General features: G+C 44.4%; 1 protein-coding gene across 1 annotated transcript; it reads right to left on the reverse strand.

Moving 5' to 3' along the window:
- Nucleotides 1–4,284: 4,284 nt before the first annotated feature.
- On the reverse strand, nt 4,285–16,895 carry xkr4 (XK related 4). The gene is made up of 4 exons (XM_037458669.2): nt 14,424–16,895; nt 8,799–8,998; nt 6,767–7,121; nt 4,285–6,098 (listed from the first exon to the last, which is right to left on the reverse strand). The coding sequence occupies exons 1-4, from the start codon at nt 15,116–15,118 to the stop codon at nt 5,498–5,500; spliced, it is 1,851 nt and encodes a 616-aa protein (XP_037314566.2). The 5' UTR covers nt 15,119–16,895; the 3' UTR covers nt 4,285–5,497.
- Between the last annotated feature and the right edge of the window lie 4,065 nt (nt 16,896–20,960).

Below are 20,960 nucleotides of genomic sequence, written 5' to 3' on the forward strand. Positions count from 1 at the left end.
TCTTAAACATTAGTATCTTTTTTAAATACACCACATACACCACATTTATCATTTGTTTCTCTGTAGAATAAAGTCATAGTTACAGCATCATGATGGCATCACAGATCAGAGACACCCTTCACAGTCACAACTCAAAAAGAGAGGAATGTTCTTTTTTAGCGTGTACACTTTGCATACATTTATTTACAGATAAGCTTTGAAGTTGATCAGTTCACTATCTGCGGTATCCGTGTTCAGCCAACTCCTTAAAACAGATATCTGTACAGAATGATGCCAGCAGGGCGCCTGCTGCTGGTTAGTGTGCTTCTACTGAAGCTGAATGACCCCCAGCGGGTCACCGTCCACTTCTCAGAGACCCGACACAAGCCGTGGTCCCGGCTACGTCCCACTGAGCAGACCTCAGGCGGCGCCTCATGTTCTAATGACAGGAGCCACAACCTCATCAGACAGCTACTTGACTGATGAGGTTCTGTATGACATGTGACCCCTCATGACCTGCCACCAGGAGTATTGTGCTTAGGGTGCGACACGGCCTTCCTGCCATCACGCTCCCATCAAACACTTGGACAGAAGTGTCTGAGACCACCATTAACTGCAGGCCCACCCAACGTGAAGCCACCCGCCTCATCATCAGAGGAACAAAGGGCTGTCACGTGTGTCACGTGTGTCCCGACCAAAAGCTGAACGATGTTACAGACAAGTCTGTATGTTTGTAGCTTTACTAACATAACGGACCTTTTTTAACCCAAACCCAAAGCTTTTTACAAAGTTAGCCACGCCCATAACCAGGTGAGATGCCACACAAAGCTGAAATAAGAGTGGTACGGAGGAGATGGTGTTGTAGAAATGTACCCTGACCCATACTGCGATGGTGCTTTCAGTTCCACATGAACAATGTACAATCATGTCCCCGTTGATGCTGCTGTGACTTTTGAGGAGTCAGTGACAAACGGAAGCGTCTCAGGATGAAGCAGTGCAGCTGAAACAGGGCCCACGGCACAAAGGGAACGGGATGGGAGACGTCTTTTGACACAAAGCTTTTCATCTGAGACGTTTGAGGACTGGAGTCTATACTGGCTCCCCATTGGTCAATGGCTCAGTCCTAGTATTATTGAGTAGTGTAAACAGCCACATGAATACACACTCAGACACCACTAAATCCAGCTGTGCTTTCAGGACACTCAAACCTGGGTCATGACTTTAAAATAAAGACATTATGTTATTTTTAAGGCAAACAAAACATAGAAAGCAGCTTTTAAGAGTTATGAGCAGAGTGATGCTGTGCTGATGGGTCACATCTCATTTTGGATACACCCACCAATCAAAAGGCTCCGATTCCCCTTTAGGGGCAAAGCCTCCTTTGTGTTGTTCTAACAGTGATTCAAAGGGCAGATTCCTGTAAACTGCTGGAATCACTTTTCTTGATTCATATTTAATCAAATTGATGAAAGAAAATTCTTGTTGGCAGATTTTGAACTATTTTTAAAAAAAGTGAATAGATGCCGAAAACTACTTTGATTAGATGGAAATTGTATTATTTTTCATCTGGAAATTGAGTTCTTTTTTCGATCTACGATTTGCATCTTTGGTAAGGAAGCCTCCAAGTCCATCCATTTTATGATCGGACTCTTCTTTTGAATGCGTGACTCAGAGTTTACATCATTTGTCTCATCATCTGAAACACGGATAAGGGAATGTTTCTCCAAGCAGATGAGATGTTTGTTGGGATACAAATGTGTCTCCATGGTACATACAGGACTAGAGGTTCTGGGTTCAGGTCAAGGTGCCCATATTGTGTGGATGCTCTTTCAAACATGTACCTGCCAAAAAGAATCCCCACCTGTTACACAGATGAAAGCCAAGAAAACCAATCAGATTAGACTTGGAAAATAGATTTCCACAAGTATTTCTCTCACTTGCTTTTCAGGGATTCCGTACTTTAAAGTTCACTGAATGGGATTTCGTCCATTTTGGGAGCTTTTATTTTCAGTCTCATTGACTTGTTTTTAAAACACGGAACAATAGGTTTGGTTTTGCTAAAGAAATGTGGAGGGTGTTCGGTCCTTGAAACAAACTGAGGTAGCTTTATGTTCAGTAGATATCAGCACACGCATGTGTTAGTTCATGAGATGGCGATGAGTAAACAAAGGCTGCTAATAAACCATCCCCAAATAAAAATAAGGCTGACTTTACCCCGAGTAGGCTACAAAGAAGACCTTCTTAACTTTTAATCACACTCTCTGTTGAGTCTGTGATGTTTGTGTTCATTGTTTCAGGAACAAACTGCACATTTATCGCATCAACCTTTGGACGTTTCTCACAAGCCGAATGCTGGCAGATTGAGCCGTGAGCACGTCTGCTGGTGAGTTGGGCCCGATTCTTTTCTGCTGTCGTAGTTCTTCTGAAGAAAAGTCCTCCTGAAACTTGGGTTTTTACCAATTGGACATTTGAATAAAACACGTTATCTGCACTGCATACGATGCAACTCAGACCAAAGTCCAGTGAGAAGATCAGATGCACTACGCCTGGGACTGGGTAAACCTAAACGTGATGCTGATACCGTAGAGGACTTGATTGGGTACCCTTTGTGAGGATGGAAGCAGTGGTCCAATGGCTACCACCATGGCACTGCTCAAGGTCCAGCTCTTCAGAGCTGAAGCTACTACAGCAGTCACTTGAAATCAAAATCAATGCTTGCGGTGTTGGGTTGTGAGCCAACAAATAGATGTATACGTCTAGATCCCTGCACAAAAAGAACTGATAGCAGGTACAGTCTGATTGGAGAGATTAGATACTACTTGTCACTGGGTCGATACCTTGGAAATCTCAGGCTACGCCATGAATCACTCGTAATGCTAATGTGTCCTTCTTTGTAAATCATGTAGTCCTCAGCCTACATACAACATGTCCCAGGCACCAGATAAGGCTGTATCTATATATCATATCACTCTGTGGGCTTCTCTCCAAACCGTGTGCACTTTGACTCAAGTGCAAAGTAAAGTAGGAGTAAGAAAATAAAGATAATTGCAAAGAAGAGAAGCAGCTGTGTTCACTTCAGTAACACACAGGCTGTGCATTGATAGATTTATGAATGTATGAATCTATTCATTCCTTCACAACATGAAAACGTAGGTTCAAGAACAGATATAAAACGTCTGCACCACTTTGCCAAAAATATCTGACAGTATGTTCTATGGATGACTTGAATTGCAGATTCTAAAACCATATTGCGAGGCAATAAATGCTTTGAAATGAACAATTTCCAAAACAAACCAGCTCGGGTTTGAAATGAATGGATTTGAAGTAAATAAGAGGCGGCTGACACCTGTATGCTCACTTCATAGTTATTCAAAGTTCAAGATAGTACAAGGTGTTATTTTCCCCACAAACCAAATACTATTATCATAAAAACTAACAGAAGCATTTTAAAGAAGTATCTAATGAGAGAAATGCCAAATATCTTGTAAATCATCCTTCTGGTTTTCTCTGTGGTCTGTACACACACACGGTATATTCTACTACACACATCTGCTGTTTAGTGCTATATGTTTTTAGTGTTGGACATGATCTATATTGGCTGCAACATAATTTAGATCTCACTCATAAAATGAAGGCCCAGAGGTCAGCAGAGGTCAGCAGAGGTCAGCAGAGGTCAGGACTCGGGTTGTGCGTTTCTCTCCCTTTGTGCAGACACACTGTTCTTCTACCTTGTTCCCTGCGTCCCTTGAAATGACGCTGCTGGGGTTGGGAGTGTGAAAAGGTGAAGCTGTCTATCCTTTGCAGTCTCTAGTTGCCTTCATGGGATGTGTGTTCTCTCAATATGGGCAATATTCAATGTGAACACCACTTTGAAAATAACTAATGGGGTGAATAGTCATGGTCACCAGAAAATGACTTAAGCAACCTTCTGACGCTTGATTTTTGGACGCCATCCAGAATCTACTTGACTAACAAGGGATTGGCCCTCAAATGGTTGAGATTAGAACAAATCATCAAAGCCCCTCACAGACAGTTTAAGGTTCAACCCTTAACCCTAATCCAATGATCGGTGGAACAATGTTTAACAGGAACAAGCAGACTTGACGTCAAACATACACCACAAAAAAACACGCACAATGACGTCATAACCTTCTACGTTGTCTCATGAGTAAAAAAATGCTGCATGTTGTAGGCGAGTTCTGTACATCCTTAGTTTTTATTCTCCATCCTCGAGTCATTACCTTTTTTTCATCATCCAGTGTCGCCCCCCCTCTGTCCTCCCCCCCCCCCCCCCCCGCCCCCCCGCACATACACGCACACACTCACACTCACGTTCTCCTCCAGCAGAGATCAGCACCATCAGCACCACCAGCTTCGTGAGGCCTGACTGTAAAAGTTGAGTTGAGCTGCCAGGAAGATTCTTTTCTTGGCTTTGTGTGAGTTTGACTTGTTTCCTTATTGGACAAAGATGGTGAGTTATCTGCATATATTTGTGTTTCTGTCTGAGCTGACCACAGTTATCTAAGAAGAATGAAACATCTAGTCCAGAGAACTACTGTTTAGACTTCCTAGCAAACCTGTTGGTGGGTGCAGACAACACAATACCCTTTTGTGGTTTTCAGAAACACGCAGAAAACCTTTAGGATGGAGTTGCTAGGTAGACTAATGTACCATCTTAAGTTTGGGAAAGAGAGAAAGAAAACACCCCATTGCTTTGTTTCAGGGTTCCACAGCAGCAGCAGCAGCATCATTCTTCTCACTTTGTGGTGTTTAATGGCCAAAGGGCCTTTTTGCTGTTGCACTGACATCACTGACATCATGCAGCAGACACATGCTAGTCTTTCTCTTGGGGGGTTGTGAGGTCGTCAAGTTGTCCACCACGACGGACAACACGTCGCGCCCGACGCTCACATCCTGCCGCCTCACGTTTGTCCAGCCGTGCTGTGATTGGGTTGATATCATGTGGTCTGAACCCTGCGTGGGGGGGGTTCCACCTCTGCATCGGGTCGAAATCTCCTTCCAAGAACCTTTTTGGCACTAAGAGAAAATAAGCTGAGCTTTATGATGTGGATGGAGATGAAGGGTGGCTGGTAATGGACCACATCATCAGAACCTCCAAACAGTAGGACAGCCATGACAGCGGCTCAGAGATCCTTTCCCTTCATCACGTTCCAGGAGTTTATGTGTAGTTCAGGAGTCATTGAGGTCAAGGTGGAACATCCGTTGAACCAAACAGTGTCAAAGCATTTGGACTTAGTTCATCCCAGACTGGATTTCCCTGATGAGCGGAAGTAAAGATAACAGCAACAACCCTGCAAAGATCCCAAACACATCTGGTGACATCAACTGCACATGTGCCAAATCCTCCAATCCCCACCAATGTGGTTGAAGTCTCGTGGGGGGGCACTGACACCGAGGAACACAAACAGAACGAGGATGATGAGTGGGATGGCTAGTTTGTTGTTGCCAGTCCGTTTTGCTGTCCATGTGATCTACGGGTTCTGACAGCAGGGTGGAACTATAACGTGGTCTCGTATTCCAGCCTCTCCTGCACCAGAGCATCATCTTTGTACTGCAGCCGCGGGGGGGTCAGCGAGCTGTCCACGGCCAGGATGGCCTTTCGTATACTGCGGTCGAGGACATGGCGCTCCCAGGCTGGGTAGCGGTTCCTGCAGAGGTCGATCTTGATGACGGTCTCTTCGAGGCGCGGAGCACGAGACGATGGCGTGGACGGCACTGTGGATCGGACCTGAAACACCGGCATGCAGCCGTCCCGCTCGGAGTACTTTCCCCCGTCGCGCTCCAGGGTCGCTGTGGCACCTCGGTTGGAACGCAGTGAGTTGGTGGTACCTTCGGACGGCAGTGTGGAGAACTGAGCAGAGGGGCCCAGGTCGAGACCCTGGCCGCTCGGCGAGCGGCCAAAGCGCGGCCCGTTGGGGTGGAAGAAGGCATAGTACATGAGCACGAAAACCACCCCGGTGAGGAAACTGCTGAAGATGACGCAGAGTGCTGGCACTGCGAAGGCGTCGGTGGTGTGAGGCGACCGGTAGAGATACCACAACGCGCTGAGAGCAGCGTTCTCCACCAGAATCACCAGGTAATAGATGAAGAGCCGGCACCTGCACACGGACACCATGAAAACAAAGCAGTTAGCATAGCATGAAGCAGCTATTTGCTCTGTGTGCTTGATTTTGACAATGGGCTTGAGGATGGCTGTACTAATAAGTGCCCCTACTTTCCAGCACAAATAACTCTCCAACTGCTCTCCACATGTATATTGGCTGAGGATGACTTCCATTACGCCAACGCTAGATATGTCCATGTGTAAACAATGAATAAGACCTGAGACCATGAACCCATGTTCACAATGAGAGAGAAGTAGAGTCATTTTCCCATAGACCTCTATCCAATCAGACCTCTATTTCCACCCAGTAGAAGGAATGTAAGTTCAAGGCACACAGGCTTACTGTCTGGGGAAATGGTTAGAACAAACTCACAAACTTCAACTGACTTTCCACTTGATATTAAGAGAGATTTTCATTCTCTCGTAGACCCACTTTCATTTATTTTCTCTCCCCATTGAATAATTGTTAATCTTCTGCACTAATGGGCGGATCAAAGGACGCTAGATGTGTGCAGATGAAAGCCCTCTGAGGCAAATTTGTGGTTTTGGGATATAGAAATGATGAACTGTTTGCTTCATGCAACTAATCTTCCAAATAAACTATTACAGACTAATGGAGACCTCCAATCAGAACAGATGTATTCCTTCAGTGGAGAGGCTCACCTTGTCCGTCCCTCCTTGACGTTGAACCAGGTGAAGATGTAGATTATGCCCACCACCATGTCAAACACAATCTCCTCCCACTTGCTGATGCAGAAGTCCGTCTCACAGTGGACAATCCAGAAGGTCATGATGCACCAGTGCAGGACGATGAAGATGCCAAAGTAGAGTTGGAATACAGAGGCAAACAGGGCGAAGGTGATGACCCGCGCAGCGATAGTGAAGAAGTGCCAACAGAACTGGATGACGACAGCCAGGTAGCTGATGGGCTTCTTGTCCTCCCGAGACTCCCTCAAGGCCTTCTGGTAGGAGGCCAGGGCCCAGGCCAGAGAGACAAGGGAGGCCGCGGCGGTCATGCCTGCAACAGTCAGGCACACAGAGACACAACACGTGATGGGGGCATCCAACATCTCTGTGCACCCAGTGAGGTTTCACCCCAGCTGCTGAGAACATAGTTTTAAATGCTTTTGGGATTAGATGTGGATGTATTGTCATTGTATGGAGTACATATGTGCCATTAGTTGATAACTTAATATCTTTGATATCAGCAGAACGCTTCATGTTTTTATCAGGGGACCTTGGCTAGTGTCTTCTTCTATGGTGTGCTCTGCTGGGGGGGGGGGGGGGGTCAATAAGCTGAAAGGCTGGTTGTGATTGGTTGCTATACAAACGTTTCTTTTGAGGGTCATCCCTCCACGGTGTGTTTAATGGACTCAGAAGATCCTTCAGTGTTCTACTGAACCAATCACAAGCACCTTCATTCTTCTTTCTTTCTGATGTCAGCCATGTTTTATGAGGCATCTTCTGGTCTTACTCGTTCCCTCTTGTCTGTATGCATTCGTGACAAATTCCCAGATGGAGATTAACAACGTTTCCTGATCTAATCACGTAGAAAAAAAAGAATGAAAATGTACTCCTGTGATACATTGACGTGCTAATGAACCTATTGGTGAATCCTACATTGCATAATTTACTCATCATTTTCCTTTTTAAAAAGAGGAAAGATATTTGGTGCCTTCATAGAGCGTCGGAGGGGCGGCTGGAGTCAATCCCAGGTGACCTTGGGCACCAGTCAATCACAGACACAGAGACACAAAACCATTCACACACACCTTGAATCAAGTGGGCTTTTCAATATTAACACAGAAGAAGTACACAAACTAACTACCTTGTTAAATAAGTAAGCAGGTGCATGCATGTGTGTAGTTATCCGTTTAACACACACTGTAATCATCTCTTGTTGGTATTTGTAAGCACATGCAGCTTTCTATGGAGATGTAATCGTACGGTGTGGAGGGGGGGGGGGAGTCCAGCGAGCCCTCAGGGGCCCCTCAGTCCACTGATGAGTGACACGGTTCAACGCCATGTGTGATGACCTTTGAAGCAGTTACTCAGTGCTGAGTGTAGATCTTGCAGTCTTCACCTACTATATGTAAAGAGATTTTTATTTTTCCATGCTTTTTTAAATGATTGTCTTCACCCATCCGGCCTTTTCTGTCCCTTTGAGTCTCAGTGCCAGTACATAGTATATACTGTCACAGCTGTGAGTACGTTTCTATATAAACGTAAATGTTTGTTCTAAGTAGAAAGCATGAAGGGCAGATGCTCTTCATGATTAGTTTAGATTTACTAGCATGTTTGCTTTTTAAAAGTGAAACAAATATTCTAAATCCCATCATAGTATTAACTTAGTGTACTTTTTGCCCGTTTAGTGGTTTCACACTTCTCATTTCTAGGAGGAAGAGAGTGAGGAAGACTTCATCTGACTGCAGCCCAACCCGGCACAGGAGAGGAACAGCGCGGTGTCTCTTCAGCATCTTGTTGCAGACTGTGGGGTCTGAAATAGAACCGGCGCTGACCCTTTGTGTCGAGGCCCGGGTGCAAGCCCCCCCCCGTAGCCCCTTGTCCAGGTGCATTGTGAGGTATTTTAGGAGTGAGTCATCCCGACCTTCGTCCCCCTGGATGCAAGGTGGTTTGAGGAGGCTTTTCTTTGACAGGTTCAGACTGGGTTTCAGTGAGTGAGTCAATGTGTTACCTTGCACTGCCTGGAGCTTGTGTGTCTGTATAATGATGCACAGCTGCAGCACCAGCTGCGGAGCGCTCTCCAGAAAGGTGGCCAAGAGATGCAGCATGCTCACATCTGCAAACTCATAGACCATCCTCCAGTAGTAACGCCAGCGCTCTGTCTCAGCACTCTGATGGCTTCGAACGCCCAGGTAGATGGTGTGAAAATACCTGCAAGATGAGGAGGAGAGAAAGCATGCTTTATCTTCCACATCACAAGTAACAGTGCAGATGGAGAAAGGCACATCAACATTTATTTTCTCTTTAGAAATACCAGAGTGAGAATAATCTCTAAGTTTGACAAATTGATTTGCCTCTTAAACAGCCTTCTACTCAGACTGCTGTGTGACACACACTTCTATCAGTGTTTACCCCCCCCCCCCCCCCGCCACCTCGTAAAGCAGGAAATTGATGGAAGCATAGATCTTTTAATGGAAGAGGGAAGTAAAGACCGACTATATCCAGCTTCATCCATATCATAGTTTAGTTTGCTTCATTTTTCTTCTCATATCATTTCCATGACATGTAAAGGAGCTTTATTCATTCATTGTCCATGACGGCACCCTTTCACGACCTCCCACAACAAATGAGACCCCAAAATGTGCCTCACATACCAACTCTGTGGAGAAGCAGACAGTGTGTCAGAATGTTATTATCAAATCGAACTGCACACAGACAGCACGGGAGCAAAGAGAAGATATTTGCTATTATTTCATCCATTGAGGTACACTTATACAGTTTCTACTTGCAAGTCTGCTAAGTCTTGATTTGCAGACGGAGCATGGCTTGAATTTACTTTTTTTCTTGTCAAAGGGGCCAAAGAATCTTTCAAGGAAAATATCCACTATTAGGCTGCTAGAATGGGGTTGAGGAAGCTGATGAATCTGATGAAGATTGGGATGTGGAAGAATGTGAAACGGAAGCATGAACATACTGAAGGTAGAGAGACAACCATTCAACATATCTATCTACATGCATGTCATTTCTGCAAGAATTTACCTCTTATTAATGCACATCACTAAATCAGCTTCTTATCCCGGGGTTTGTGTGCTTTCCCTCCTCGCAGGTTTCCATGATCGTGGTTCTATCTGGACCCTGGTCCTGCCTCCTGCATGGCCCTGCTGACAACTACTGCTTCTGACACCATTATTAGTCCCATTACTATTACTGTCAACATGACTAACTTTGTTTCTTCCACTGAGTGCTTTCTCGTCTTACAGGTTTTGTGGATGTGGTTACATCTGATGGTGGTTACATCTGATGGTGGTTATGTCTGATGGTGGTTACATCTGATGGTGGTTACATCTGATGGTGGTTACATCTGATGGTGGTTATGTCTGATGGTGGTTACATCTGATGGTGGTTACATCTGATGGTGTTTACATCTGATGGTGGTTATGTCTGATGGTGGTTATGTCTGATAGTGGTTATGTCTGATAGTAGTTACATCTGATGGTGGTTATGTCTGATGGTGTTTACATCTGATGGTGGTTACATCTGATGTTGGTTATGTCTGATGGTGGTTATGTCTGATGGTGGTTATGTCTGATAGTGGTTACATCTGATGGTGGTTATGTCTGATGGTGGTTACGTCTGATGGTGGTTATGTCTGATAGTGTTTACATCTGATGGTGGTTACATCTGATGGGGGTTATGTCTGATAGTGGTTACATCTGATGGTGGTTACATCTGATGGTGTTTACATCTGATGGTGGTTCTATCTGATGGGGGTTATGTCTGATAGTGGTTACATCTGATGGGGGTTATGTCTGATAGTGGTTACATCTGATGGGGGTTATGTCTGATAGTGGTTACATCTGATGGTGGTTATGTCTGATGGTGGTTACATCTGATGGTGGTTATGTCTGATAGTGGTTATGTCTGATGGTGGTTATGTCTGATGGTGGTTACGTCTGATGGTGTTTACATCTGATGGTTCTATCTGATGGTGGTTACGTCTGATAGTGGTTATGTCTGATGGTGGTTATGTCTGATGGTGGTTACGTCTGATGGTGTTTACATCTGATGGTGTTTACATCTGATGGTGGTTATGTCTGATGGTGGTTATGTCTGATAGTGGTTACATCTGATGGTGGTTATGTCTGATGGTGGTTACGTCTGATGGTGGTTACGTCTGATGGTGGTTATGTCTGATGGTGGTTATGTCTGATGGTGGTTATATCTGATGGTGGTTATGTCTGATAGTGGTTACATCTGATGGTGGTTCTATCTGATGGTGGTTATGTCTGATGGTGGTTACATCTGATGGTGGTTACATCTGATGGTGGTTACATCTGATGGTGGTTACATGTGATGGTGGTTACATCTGATGGTGGTTACATCTGATGGTGGTTATGTCTGATAGTGGTTATGTCTGATGGTGGTTATGTCTGATAGTGGTTACATCTGATGGTGGTTCTATCTGATGGTGGTTATGTCTGATGGTGGTTCTATCTGATGGTGGTTATGTCTGATGGTGGTTACATCTGATAGTGGTTACATCTGATGATGGATACATCTGATGGTGGTTATGTCTGATGGTGGTTACATCTGATGGTGGTTACATCTGATGGTGGTAACATCTGATGGTGGCTATGTCTGATTGTGGTTATATCTGATATCTGTGGTTGTTCCTACAGTGGTCCTGCCTTACCTGGCTTACTACTTATATTTGAATCATTGTTATTATTGTTCCCAGCCAACATGGTTAAGTTTACACTGTAACTAAAGGTGTTCTGACGGCTTCACTCACATCCAGAAAAGCAAAAAAAACTCATTCAGCCTTCAAGCAAGGCCACCGTCACCGCCTCCAGTACAGGCAGCATTACCATGGCAATGCTGCTCTTCATGATAGGATATTTGTGGCGGTTTGTACAAGAAAAGGTGGCATGCTTGTACAATCTGAGGAGGCAGGCGTCAGCTAGGTATCTTCAAGTGTTTCAAATGTCTTCATCATCAACAGATCCTAATTATACCACAAAAGCTGCTCGCATAAAAGACCTCTCCATCTCCAAGTCCTAAACTGAATTTCAGTCCCAGTATGTTTGCTTCTATATTAATGCTCTATTTCCTGTCCGATTTAACCTTACCTTGTAAATGAAGACTTGAATAACTGTTTACTGACGAGTTTGTCGTGGCAAGCCAATAAATGATGGAATGAAGCAAAAAAAAGAATTGCAGTTAGCAGTCGTTGTCATTGGAAAGTGCAGGTAAGGAAGTTCAACCCTCTCTCCAACAAAAATACTTTTCCATGCAACTAAGCCGCAAGTTGCGCAACAAGATAAAATATTTCCTCCCTGATCAACGTTACAATTTTGAAAATGATACCAACGCTGTGAAATAATCTTTGTAAATGTAATTTCCCCTCTAAAGCATTGAGAAAATAATCATCCTGGATCAGGCCGCATTTGATTGGCCAATCCCAGGACAGAGAGCCTTTGTGATCATAGAAACCAATAGCATAGGGCCGGCAGGATGACTATGAGAAGAACCCACTGGGGGCAGAGTGAATGGATCCAGAATAATGATCTGAATGTCCATTAATAGCTCATTAAAAGGCTGAACGTCAGATAATGAAAAGTATGATGAGTCCTTCCGTAGGTGGACTGTAATGTAGTTATTGGTGCCTGCTGGCGAGACGGATCAATAGACCATTATTTCAAATACATAATTTATGTTATGCTGACGATACTCAATTGTATATTCCTGATCAAGTCAGACGAGACCGGCCAGCTTGTTAGATTTCAAGAATGTCTCTGAGACATCAACATTTGGATGACCACAAACTTTCTGATGTTAAACTAGACAGAACCGAGGTTATCTTGATAGAGCCAGAGAGCCTTCAAAGTCAGCTGTCTGTGGATAGAATTGCTCCGGTATCGAGCAGCACCGGACCAGCCCTTAGTTAAGCTTCTATAGGGATAGACTGCTGGGGCACTTCCTAAGAGACACCACATAAGAATCACTTTACTATTAATGTCATCATAAATCAACATGACCGACCTTGCTTCTTTCCTTAAGTGTTTGTGCTTTCCCTCCACACAGGCTTCTGTGCATGGTCGTTACATCTGATTTGTAATTTGACACACCGCTGCTAGAAATACCACCACACTTTACTCTCTTGTTGTTCTTGATTTAGAAATGTGAATTCCAAGATATTTATACTTTTTTCCCCCTGCAATCTCACATAAATAATAAATTAAACACACGATAGTCGCACGATAAGAAATGTGAAAACACCCCTGCTGTGTGCAAGGGACAATCTATTGTTATTTATGACTAAAGGCTTGGTGAAAAACAACATTAGAATGAAAAAAATGTAGCTGCACAACATCTAATGAAAGGGGCGGAACTCCGTAGAGAGCAGTGGAAAATTGTAATTGTGGGGGCTTAGAGTTAATAACCCATTCACCTAATGTACTGTTCTGAAATGTAAACATTTAAATGCAGAAACAATTGCTAAACGCTAAAAATGATTTCATTAATAGAAAACATGAACTTAAAATTGATTTGAATGAATAGGGCCCTCAATCAGCCCATGATGATGGACCATTTAAACAGGCAATATCTCTGGAAGGGTAACTGAGAAACAGAGATCTTTGAGTCAAGTTGTGATTCACTGTAAGCTTTATAACCCCATCAACAATCATTTGCAATATTGAGGAATCTATCGATCCTTTTATAGAATTTTTTTGTTTTGAAGCTGCAGCATGTTCACCTCTCCCATTTTGGTGTGACGTTTGTAGATTTCCAGTGATGCACAGGGGAGGAAATAGTTCTAGTGGTAGAATCAGGAGGTATAAAGGGTAGAGAACTCTAATGGTATTATATACAGTATTACAGTGGACTGTAAGTGTCACCATATATGTGTAGTCAAGGACAGGTCAAGCACATAGCAACACTTTAGCCGCAGCCAGGTCACGAGTGAGGACCCTGCGGTCATGTAATCGAATTGTGGATGGTGAGGGCAGGAGGTGCAGGGGAGTCTGGAGGGGCTCGGTAGTGTTAGGAATTTAAACAGGAGAGCACGTGTTCTGCTGTTAGACCCTACAGTAGCAGCACATCTCTGCTTTGTTTAACTCTTAATCTTGTCCAAAATGTGGTGTGCAAACTGGACATTTGGACTTTTCATGATGATATGTTGTGAAATAATTAGACAGAGCACTATTTGCTATACTCTCAGGATGTGCTGCCACAATTTCAAAATGAAAATTGCATCAAATAATATTAGATAAGATTATAACGCATCAAATGAACGTTTGAAGATTCTTTCCAATGCCACCAAAACAGAGAACATCTGGAGCATCCACTGACACCATTGACACCAGGTGGGAAATAAACTTCCTATCATTCTTGTATGGTATTGATAGGCACACTCTGAGATCTGTTTGTGACGAGTGCGTTATGAATACAGTGAATTATTATTGACCTGATAGCCTTCCACAGTACTATAGTATGAGTGGCCCTGCAGATGGGAGCATGTCAAAGATGGCAGCTCAATTGGAGGCCACTGCTTCATTCATTAAACCACACATAAAAAAACAAATCTACACACACACACACGCCACCATTAACCATCCCAAGGCCTCCATCCTACCTCCATATCTGGCCCATCTGGAGGATGTGGATGACGGACTGCCCGAACCAGACGCAGAAGGAGTAGTAGGCCGACCGCTTCCTCCCCCTGCCGCCCCCCGCCGTGCTGCCGGTGCTGGTGGTAGTGGTGTTCTTGCTGGCGGTCGACGCCTGTCTCTGCGGCGTGGCCGGGTGGTGTTGAGCGGTAACGTCGCCGTGCGAGGCCGAGCCGCTCAGCAGTTTGTTCCCGTCCATGTGCGCGCTATCAGCCGGCGACTCGGAACCGTCCTCGCTGCCGAAGTCGTGGACGAACCATCTAAAGCTGAAGAGCTGGACGGAGAAGGAGCCCAGCACCACGAAGAAAAGGGTCAGGCCAAACCACCAGTAGTCGCGGCGGAGGTAGTAGTCGGCCGACAGCCACACGTCGGTGCCCACGTCGGCCAGATACACGGCCACCGCGGCTACGATCCACAGGCCATCCCACACCGTGTATTTCTGCTGCTCCTTCCCCGGCCGAAGGCACGTCGAGTTCGAGCTTCCGCCCCCACAGCAGCGCGACTCCCCGTTGGCGAAGTCCCCGTCCCCGGTGCCCGCAGAGTCCGGCTGGGTGCCCGGGTGGAGCCCCTGCACCGAGCCGGAGTGCTCCGAGTTCTGCAGCGGGGTGAAGGCCACGTCGCTCTTCTTCATCTTCAGGACCCCGTCCGACTTAGCCGCCATTATTGGAACCTTGTAATATACTCTCTTATTTTTCCAGCGGTCCTCCCCTCCGCTTCTCCCTCAGGCTTCCCTCTGCCTCTCCGTCGACACCCTTCTGTGTGTCTCTCCTCCTCCTCTTCCTCCTCCTCCTCCTCCTCCTCCTTTCTGGGCAGGACCAGCTCCTTCACACTGCCGCCTGCTCATAATCCAGAATGGAGACAAAAAGAGAGGACTGACCTCGAGCTTGCTCCAATATTCCGGACCATATTGCGTGTTTATCGGACGTCTCTTGTTTGTGATTGGCTTTCATCCAGCCTTGTTCCGCTCCGTGTCCTCCACCTGCAGACAGCCTGCCCGAACAAATGCGGCTTCTGCGGTTTGTCCCTCTTTGTCCGCGATGCGTCCTGATGCTGAAGCAGATGTTGAGGGTGGATACGGAGACGGAGACAGGAGCGGAGAAAAGAGGAAGTCAGCCTCCATCTGCTTCTTCTATGGCTCAGGCTATAAACTATGACATCATCCTTCTCTCTGCCCCTCGACGACTCGCTCCCTCTTACTGCCAGTCCCCGTCTCTCTGTTACATCACATAGTAAAGATATGCCATTGTAGAGGATTCACTCGTCCTCCCAGCTCACCTGACCGTGCTGTTAAAAGCTGAGCTCTTCAGCACCATGGACAGCTACTAACTGTAACTCAGCACATCACACGTTTTCCACCCAAACGGTCGCCACTGAGTTTGAAGCGTCTGTCGGGATTGGCATTATTAAATGTCTGCTGTATAGACCAGTATAGTTTGGCCCGTGGCCCTGGGTACAGACATCCACAAGACCCCACTTCTACAGAGGAGCAAGACACGGTTGAGCCGCACTTTGTGTCTTTCTGTAGCTGTTTTGTCTCTCTGTGTGGCCAATTTGTGTGTCTTTGTATCTCTTTTAAATGTTGCTGTGTGGCTGCTGCGAGTGTCCTTGTAGTCATTTTCAGTCTTTTAGTTGTGTTTTATCTCTTTGAATTGTGTCTCTTGAAATAAGGTTTTTGTAGTTTTGTGTCTCTTTGCAGACGTTTAGTGTCACTTTGGTTTCTTTGAGTCTCTTTGTACGTCTCTCAGTTTTTAAATGTCCCTTTGTGTTGTGTCTCTTTGTCTTTGTTTTGCGTCTCTCATACATCAACATCAGACCACTGTCTTTCATAAATCTTAGTTCATTGTCATCAAGCCTGTGAAATCTATTACAATTTGATACATTATTCAGTATCACAAAACGCAATACTGCAATAACAAAATGTATCAGTGATTTGAATTAATAGTATGATTTATATAGTAGGATATATGCTTTGACATTCTTTTCAGACGACCATGTGAAGGGAGTAAACTAATTGCATTCCATTTGTTTCATGTACAGGGACATTGTTTAACCTCAAAATGACTTTTGGATGACGTTACCAAATAAATGAAGAAAAAAAAGGTTGTGCTTAGGTTTAGGCAACAAAACCACTTTCTTAGGCAGGCTACCACACACATTTGAGGCAACCAAAACGGTCGTAGCAGAGGTATATATCGATATTTAATCATTTTAGTGTGTGTATAATTGATGTGTCTAACACAAATAAGGAGTCCTACTTGACTTTCTAATCCAGCATTTCTGACCTTCGTCCCCCGCTGAGTGAGGGCTGTAAGCCTCAACGTTAGCAACACCTCCGTACCAACGTGCACCTGCAGTGTGCTTCTGCTTTATGAAGACTAAACGGTTAACTCAAGTCATTCATGTGGAACCAATCGCACACAGCAACAATATACACTACTCAACACACAATGAAAGAGTAATGAATGAATCAGAGCAGCTCTTTCTAAAGGTTACAATACGTCAGTAGTCTGGGGGGTTTGCCAACAGGCTTTTAGCAGCATTGGGAGCTCTGCCAAACAGTGCTGTCACTACTAAAAGTATCATTAATATACGTTTGGTAATGTTCATTCACAAATGCAACAAAGTTGTGACAAAGATTTCTTACAAAAGGGTGCTTGCTTATGATGATAATAATAATCTATAGCCCTCTGGGTTAGAGGACCCAAACCTAAAAGAACAAAACTATAGATGCTTTAGTTTGTCTCTGCTCCAGCACACCTGGACCAGCTGATGCCCAACAGAAGGGGCTGCTAAGCTGCACCAGGTGCATCAGGTGATTTCAAGATATGAGCCAATGACTCTTTAGCTACTCTAGTGTCATTGATTCCATTTTCCTCTGCTCAGGTCCAAATGATGATGATGACCGTGGCGTGTACAGCAGACCAAACAGTTCTTATCTGGCATTCTAATGGAAAGGAGAAACCATGAAACGAGGAAGTGTAAAATGATGCATATTCACCCTGTTCACCCCCCAATGGCAAAACCAATCTGCAAAAAGGTACATTTCCAAAGCTTCAAAAGCTTGTTTGTGTGTTGTGACATTAACAGAGATCCATCACCGTAGGATCCTAGGAAGTTAATGACAGATGAACTGACAATACATTTTCCAAGCAGAAAAAGTGATGATGATGAGAACAACGCCGTTAGTCTTCAGTCACACACATAACTGTGCTGTCCTTTGAGCATGAACAAATGTCCTCAGTGTGACACACTCATCAAGACGGGCTGAGTCCACATGAGCGACCTCATGTATTAATTAACACTAGTGGATGGAACGATGACTGCGAGAATAGCAGGATTTGACATTTGTAGGATGTCTTGAATACTCAGAACCGCTGGCACTGAAACCCAAATCAGGCGTGAGTCCAATAAGTCTGGAAACAGTGTGACAGAAACACTGACACGTGGGCTAAGATGGTTGGATGAGGTCTACAGCTGATCATTTTTATTATGTATTTCACATTAGCTCATGATTTACTAAAAGTGAATTTTCTTAATTCTTATAACATTAAACAACAAAACTGCTGGCAATGAAATGGCTTTTGAGGGCGCTTGATCCCTGCAGCATGAGGACGATGAATGTATGAATGTTTAATATTCTCAATATTATCACAATAATCACAATGCAAATCTGCTGTATTCTTATTCTTATACTTACTTGCATTAGACTAATTCCTTTCTAATCCTCCAGGCTACATATTCCATCAACACACATTTCTCTCCTTCGATACTGTAATGTTGCTCTAATTACTGGATAGATGGATGTATAAATATGCTAGAAACTACATATCTGTTTACTTAACGGCTCGGGAATACATATTATTTTATATATATTAAAATCCTGTTTCCACGATAATCAACATTTGAAAATGAATTGAATTCTCCGTGGTACTTTTGCTTGATAGGTCCATACTCCATGTGAGTGCATGGAAGCATGAGGCAGTAGTGGCTCGGTGGGGGTTCAGATTCTATTTTTAGATACACTTTATGACGTGGAAACCTCCCGACTGGTTGACTCAATGCAAGTGTTGGCCTGCAGGTTTAGAGCCCATTCAAACGGTAGATGGTGTGTTGAGCCATTTTGAATCCATGGAGGAAGGATTTGTGTATTTGGGAGGAAACATCCATATTAAGTCTTCTTTCTCCACATTAGAACTATGCTTTTTTCCCTTTATATTCATAAAGAAGGAACATTTTGTGTATTGTAGTTGTTGCTGTTCAATGCTGCCGAACACATACAAGGACCCCTTTTAGATAGTTTGTCAAGTCTGGTCCTGACCCAAGCTGCTCATCAGGGCCGGTCCTCAAGTTCTCCTGGTTTTTTTTGGTTGGTAAACGTGATCCCTTTAACGTCTCCATATGATGTTAGTCATGTAGCATATTCTTCCTAGGATCTCTTGACTCTTCACTGTAGGATTACTGGCTGTCCGTTATCAGGTTTGTAAAGGCACTCCTAAAACAACATTCTTCACGCCATCAATGAGGCTGTTGAAGAAGATGAGACCTCTTTATTATTCCCACGGAACGATCCTGTCCAGATTCCAGTGTCTGTCCACAGGAAACCACACCGCCCATCCGGCCACCTGTCCGATGGCGGCCTGCGGGGGGGCCCTGCGCCTCCACTGGCTCCACCCAGTCTGACCCACGCAAGCACATGTGGAGACACCTCCTAGTTTGGATTAACCCGCCCTGATCAGTCCACTGTGGGAGATATTTCTGTCTTACTTACTATTGGTTCAACAACCCTTCCCACTGTGACCTTGTTTCAAATCCCCATAACGTTCTATTGCCCGTGAACCTGTGGACAGCACGGCTTGCTGTGGGTGATATTTGACTGTGTGGTTTTCTACACAGAACTATCTACACGTTCCACTTGATGTCCTTGAGTTTCTTGTTGTCACTGCGCAACTCAAAGAATGAAGAGCACAGATTGGGTTGAATGGGTTTCAGGCACCTTGGTGATGTTCTATCCACAAACCGAGAATGAGCTGGAATGAGAGATACTGAATATAAGTAGTTTATTTTCAAACCAAAGCAAATAAACACAGTGAGGCTGTACCACACCTTCAGGGATGTCAGTGTAGAGCTCCACGTAAAAGTGAAATTATAAATAGATGAGTACTGCACATAAAACAATATCAAGTCAAAATAACTGGTAGAAAAAACTCAACTGCATTATCCAAAGAAGTAAAGAGCTGAAACACAAGAAAAGATGGAAGCAAAGTCAAAGGTAATAGCAGACAAACAGTACTAGTGGGGGTCGTAGCAGTAACGATGCCACTGGAACTATTACAGTTTTTTCTGATGGCAAAGTGACATTTTTTGTAACTATGGGCTATTTTCACAAAACTCTACACACAAATAAAAAAACCTTTCACCTAATCAACAAAACATCGTAGTTCTCTTGCAAAAGCTAATAAACCTTACTTCACTCTTCAAACATTTGTAAAAATGGTATTTTCGTATCAAACAGCCATCACATCACTAAGCACACAATGCGCCAACTACACACTGACGTCATGAATACAGAACACATCTTTGCTCTTCATGTGCACAAGGTGGGCTCTATCAGTTCATGGTTCTGACAACATACAGGGATCCAAACTTCTAGTAAGTATTAGTGTTTATTCACACAGATGAAAACACAAAATAGTAATCTCACTGAGAAAAATGAACTATCAGTCTACATCGTGTCGTCCGATCACATGCAATATGCTCCGGTCCAAGGCACTGGGGGAAATGGCGTCTGGAATGCCGTGTCCAGCCCTGACATGATGCCTCTCTTGAGTAAAAAGTGAAAAGTGGGTGATCCATAAACCTCTGAACATCAGTGAGCATGTAGTGATGTGTACAGTGTTGTAGGGGCCCAGGGTTGCATGATGGTAGCTGCACACATGGTTATGTTACCACCACGTTGTCCTGGGACATTGATTATGGCACGGGTCCAATAACGTTCCTGCCACGTCTCCTTGTTTTAGTGAGGTTTAAAAACCTGCCTCATCCACAAAAAGCAGCTCCTGACCTCTGACCTCTGCCTCCAGCTCCATCACTCTCAATGCAGCACAGCAGGCCCATGCACAGCCCAACAGTACCAATGATGCTACAGCTTACCTGCACATCGTCATATCGCTGTTGTTTCACACGTTCACTGTTTCTTTCAAAGGGGACTCTGTAGATTTGTTTCATTCAGATTCTGAGTACACAAGATGATACAGAAATGCTCACATTGTCTATGTTTCATCCTCATTTATGCGCTGCTGTATTTCTCGTAGCCTTATGGAATTATTTGCAACCACCATGTTGACTATATGGGTTTCTTGTTGAACATTCTTCCCCCAGCATTTGGACGCCTAGTGATTCTGTAAAGAAACAATGTCAGTATTTTTACATGTATGGTATTGTTGGTAAGGACCAGGTGGAGAGATGATATCTGTGCACTGGCCTGGGAACGCCTTGGGATCCCC

The sequence above is a fragment of the Pungitius pungitius genome, chromosome 15 (assembly GCF_949316345.1).
Source record: "Pungitius pungitius chromosome 15, fPunPun2.1, whole genome shotgun sequence".
NCBI classification, from domain to species: Eukaryota; Metazoa; Chordata; class Actinopteri; order Perciformes; family Gasterosteidae; genus Pungitius; species Pungitius pungitius.

What these genes read in the sequence shown, in the direction of transcription:
- xkr4 (XM_037458669.2), bottom strand. Translation starts at nt 15,118, where the DNA reads ATGGCGGCTAAGTCGGACGGGGTCCTGAAGATGAAGAAGAGCGACGTG. An exon ending in CAAGCTCCAGGCAGTGCAAG is followed by an intron (nt 7,122 to 8,798) that starts GTAACACATTGA and finishes TGACTGTTGCAG; the next exon opens with GCATGACCGCCGCGGCCTCC. An exon ending in GTCAAGGAGGGACGGACAAG is followed by an intron (nt 6,099 to 6,766) that starts GTGAGCCTCTCC and finishes GTCCGTGTGCAG; the next exon opens with GTGCCGGCTCTTCATCTATT.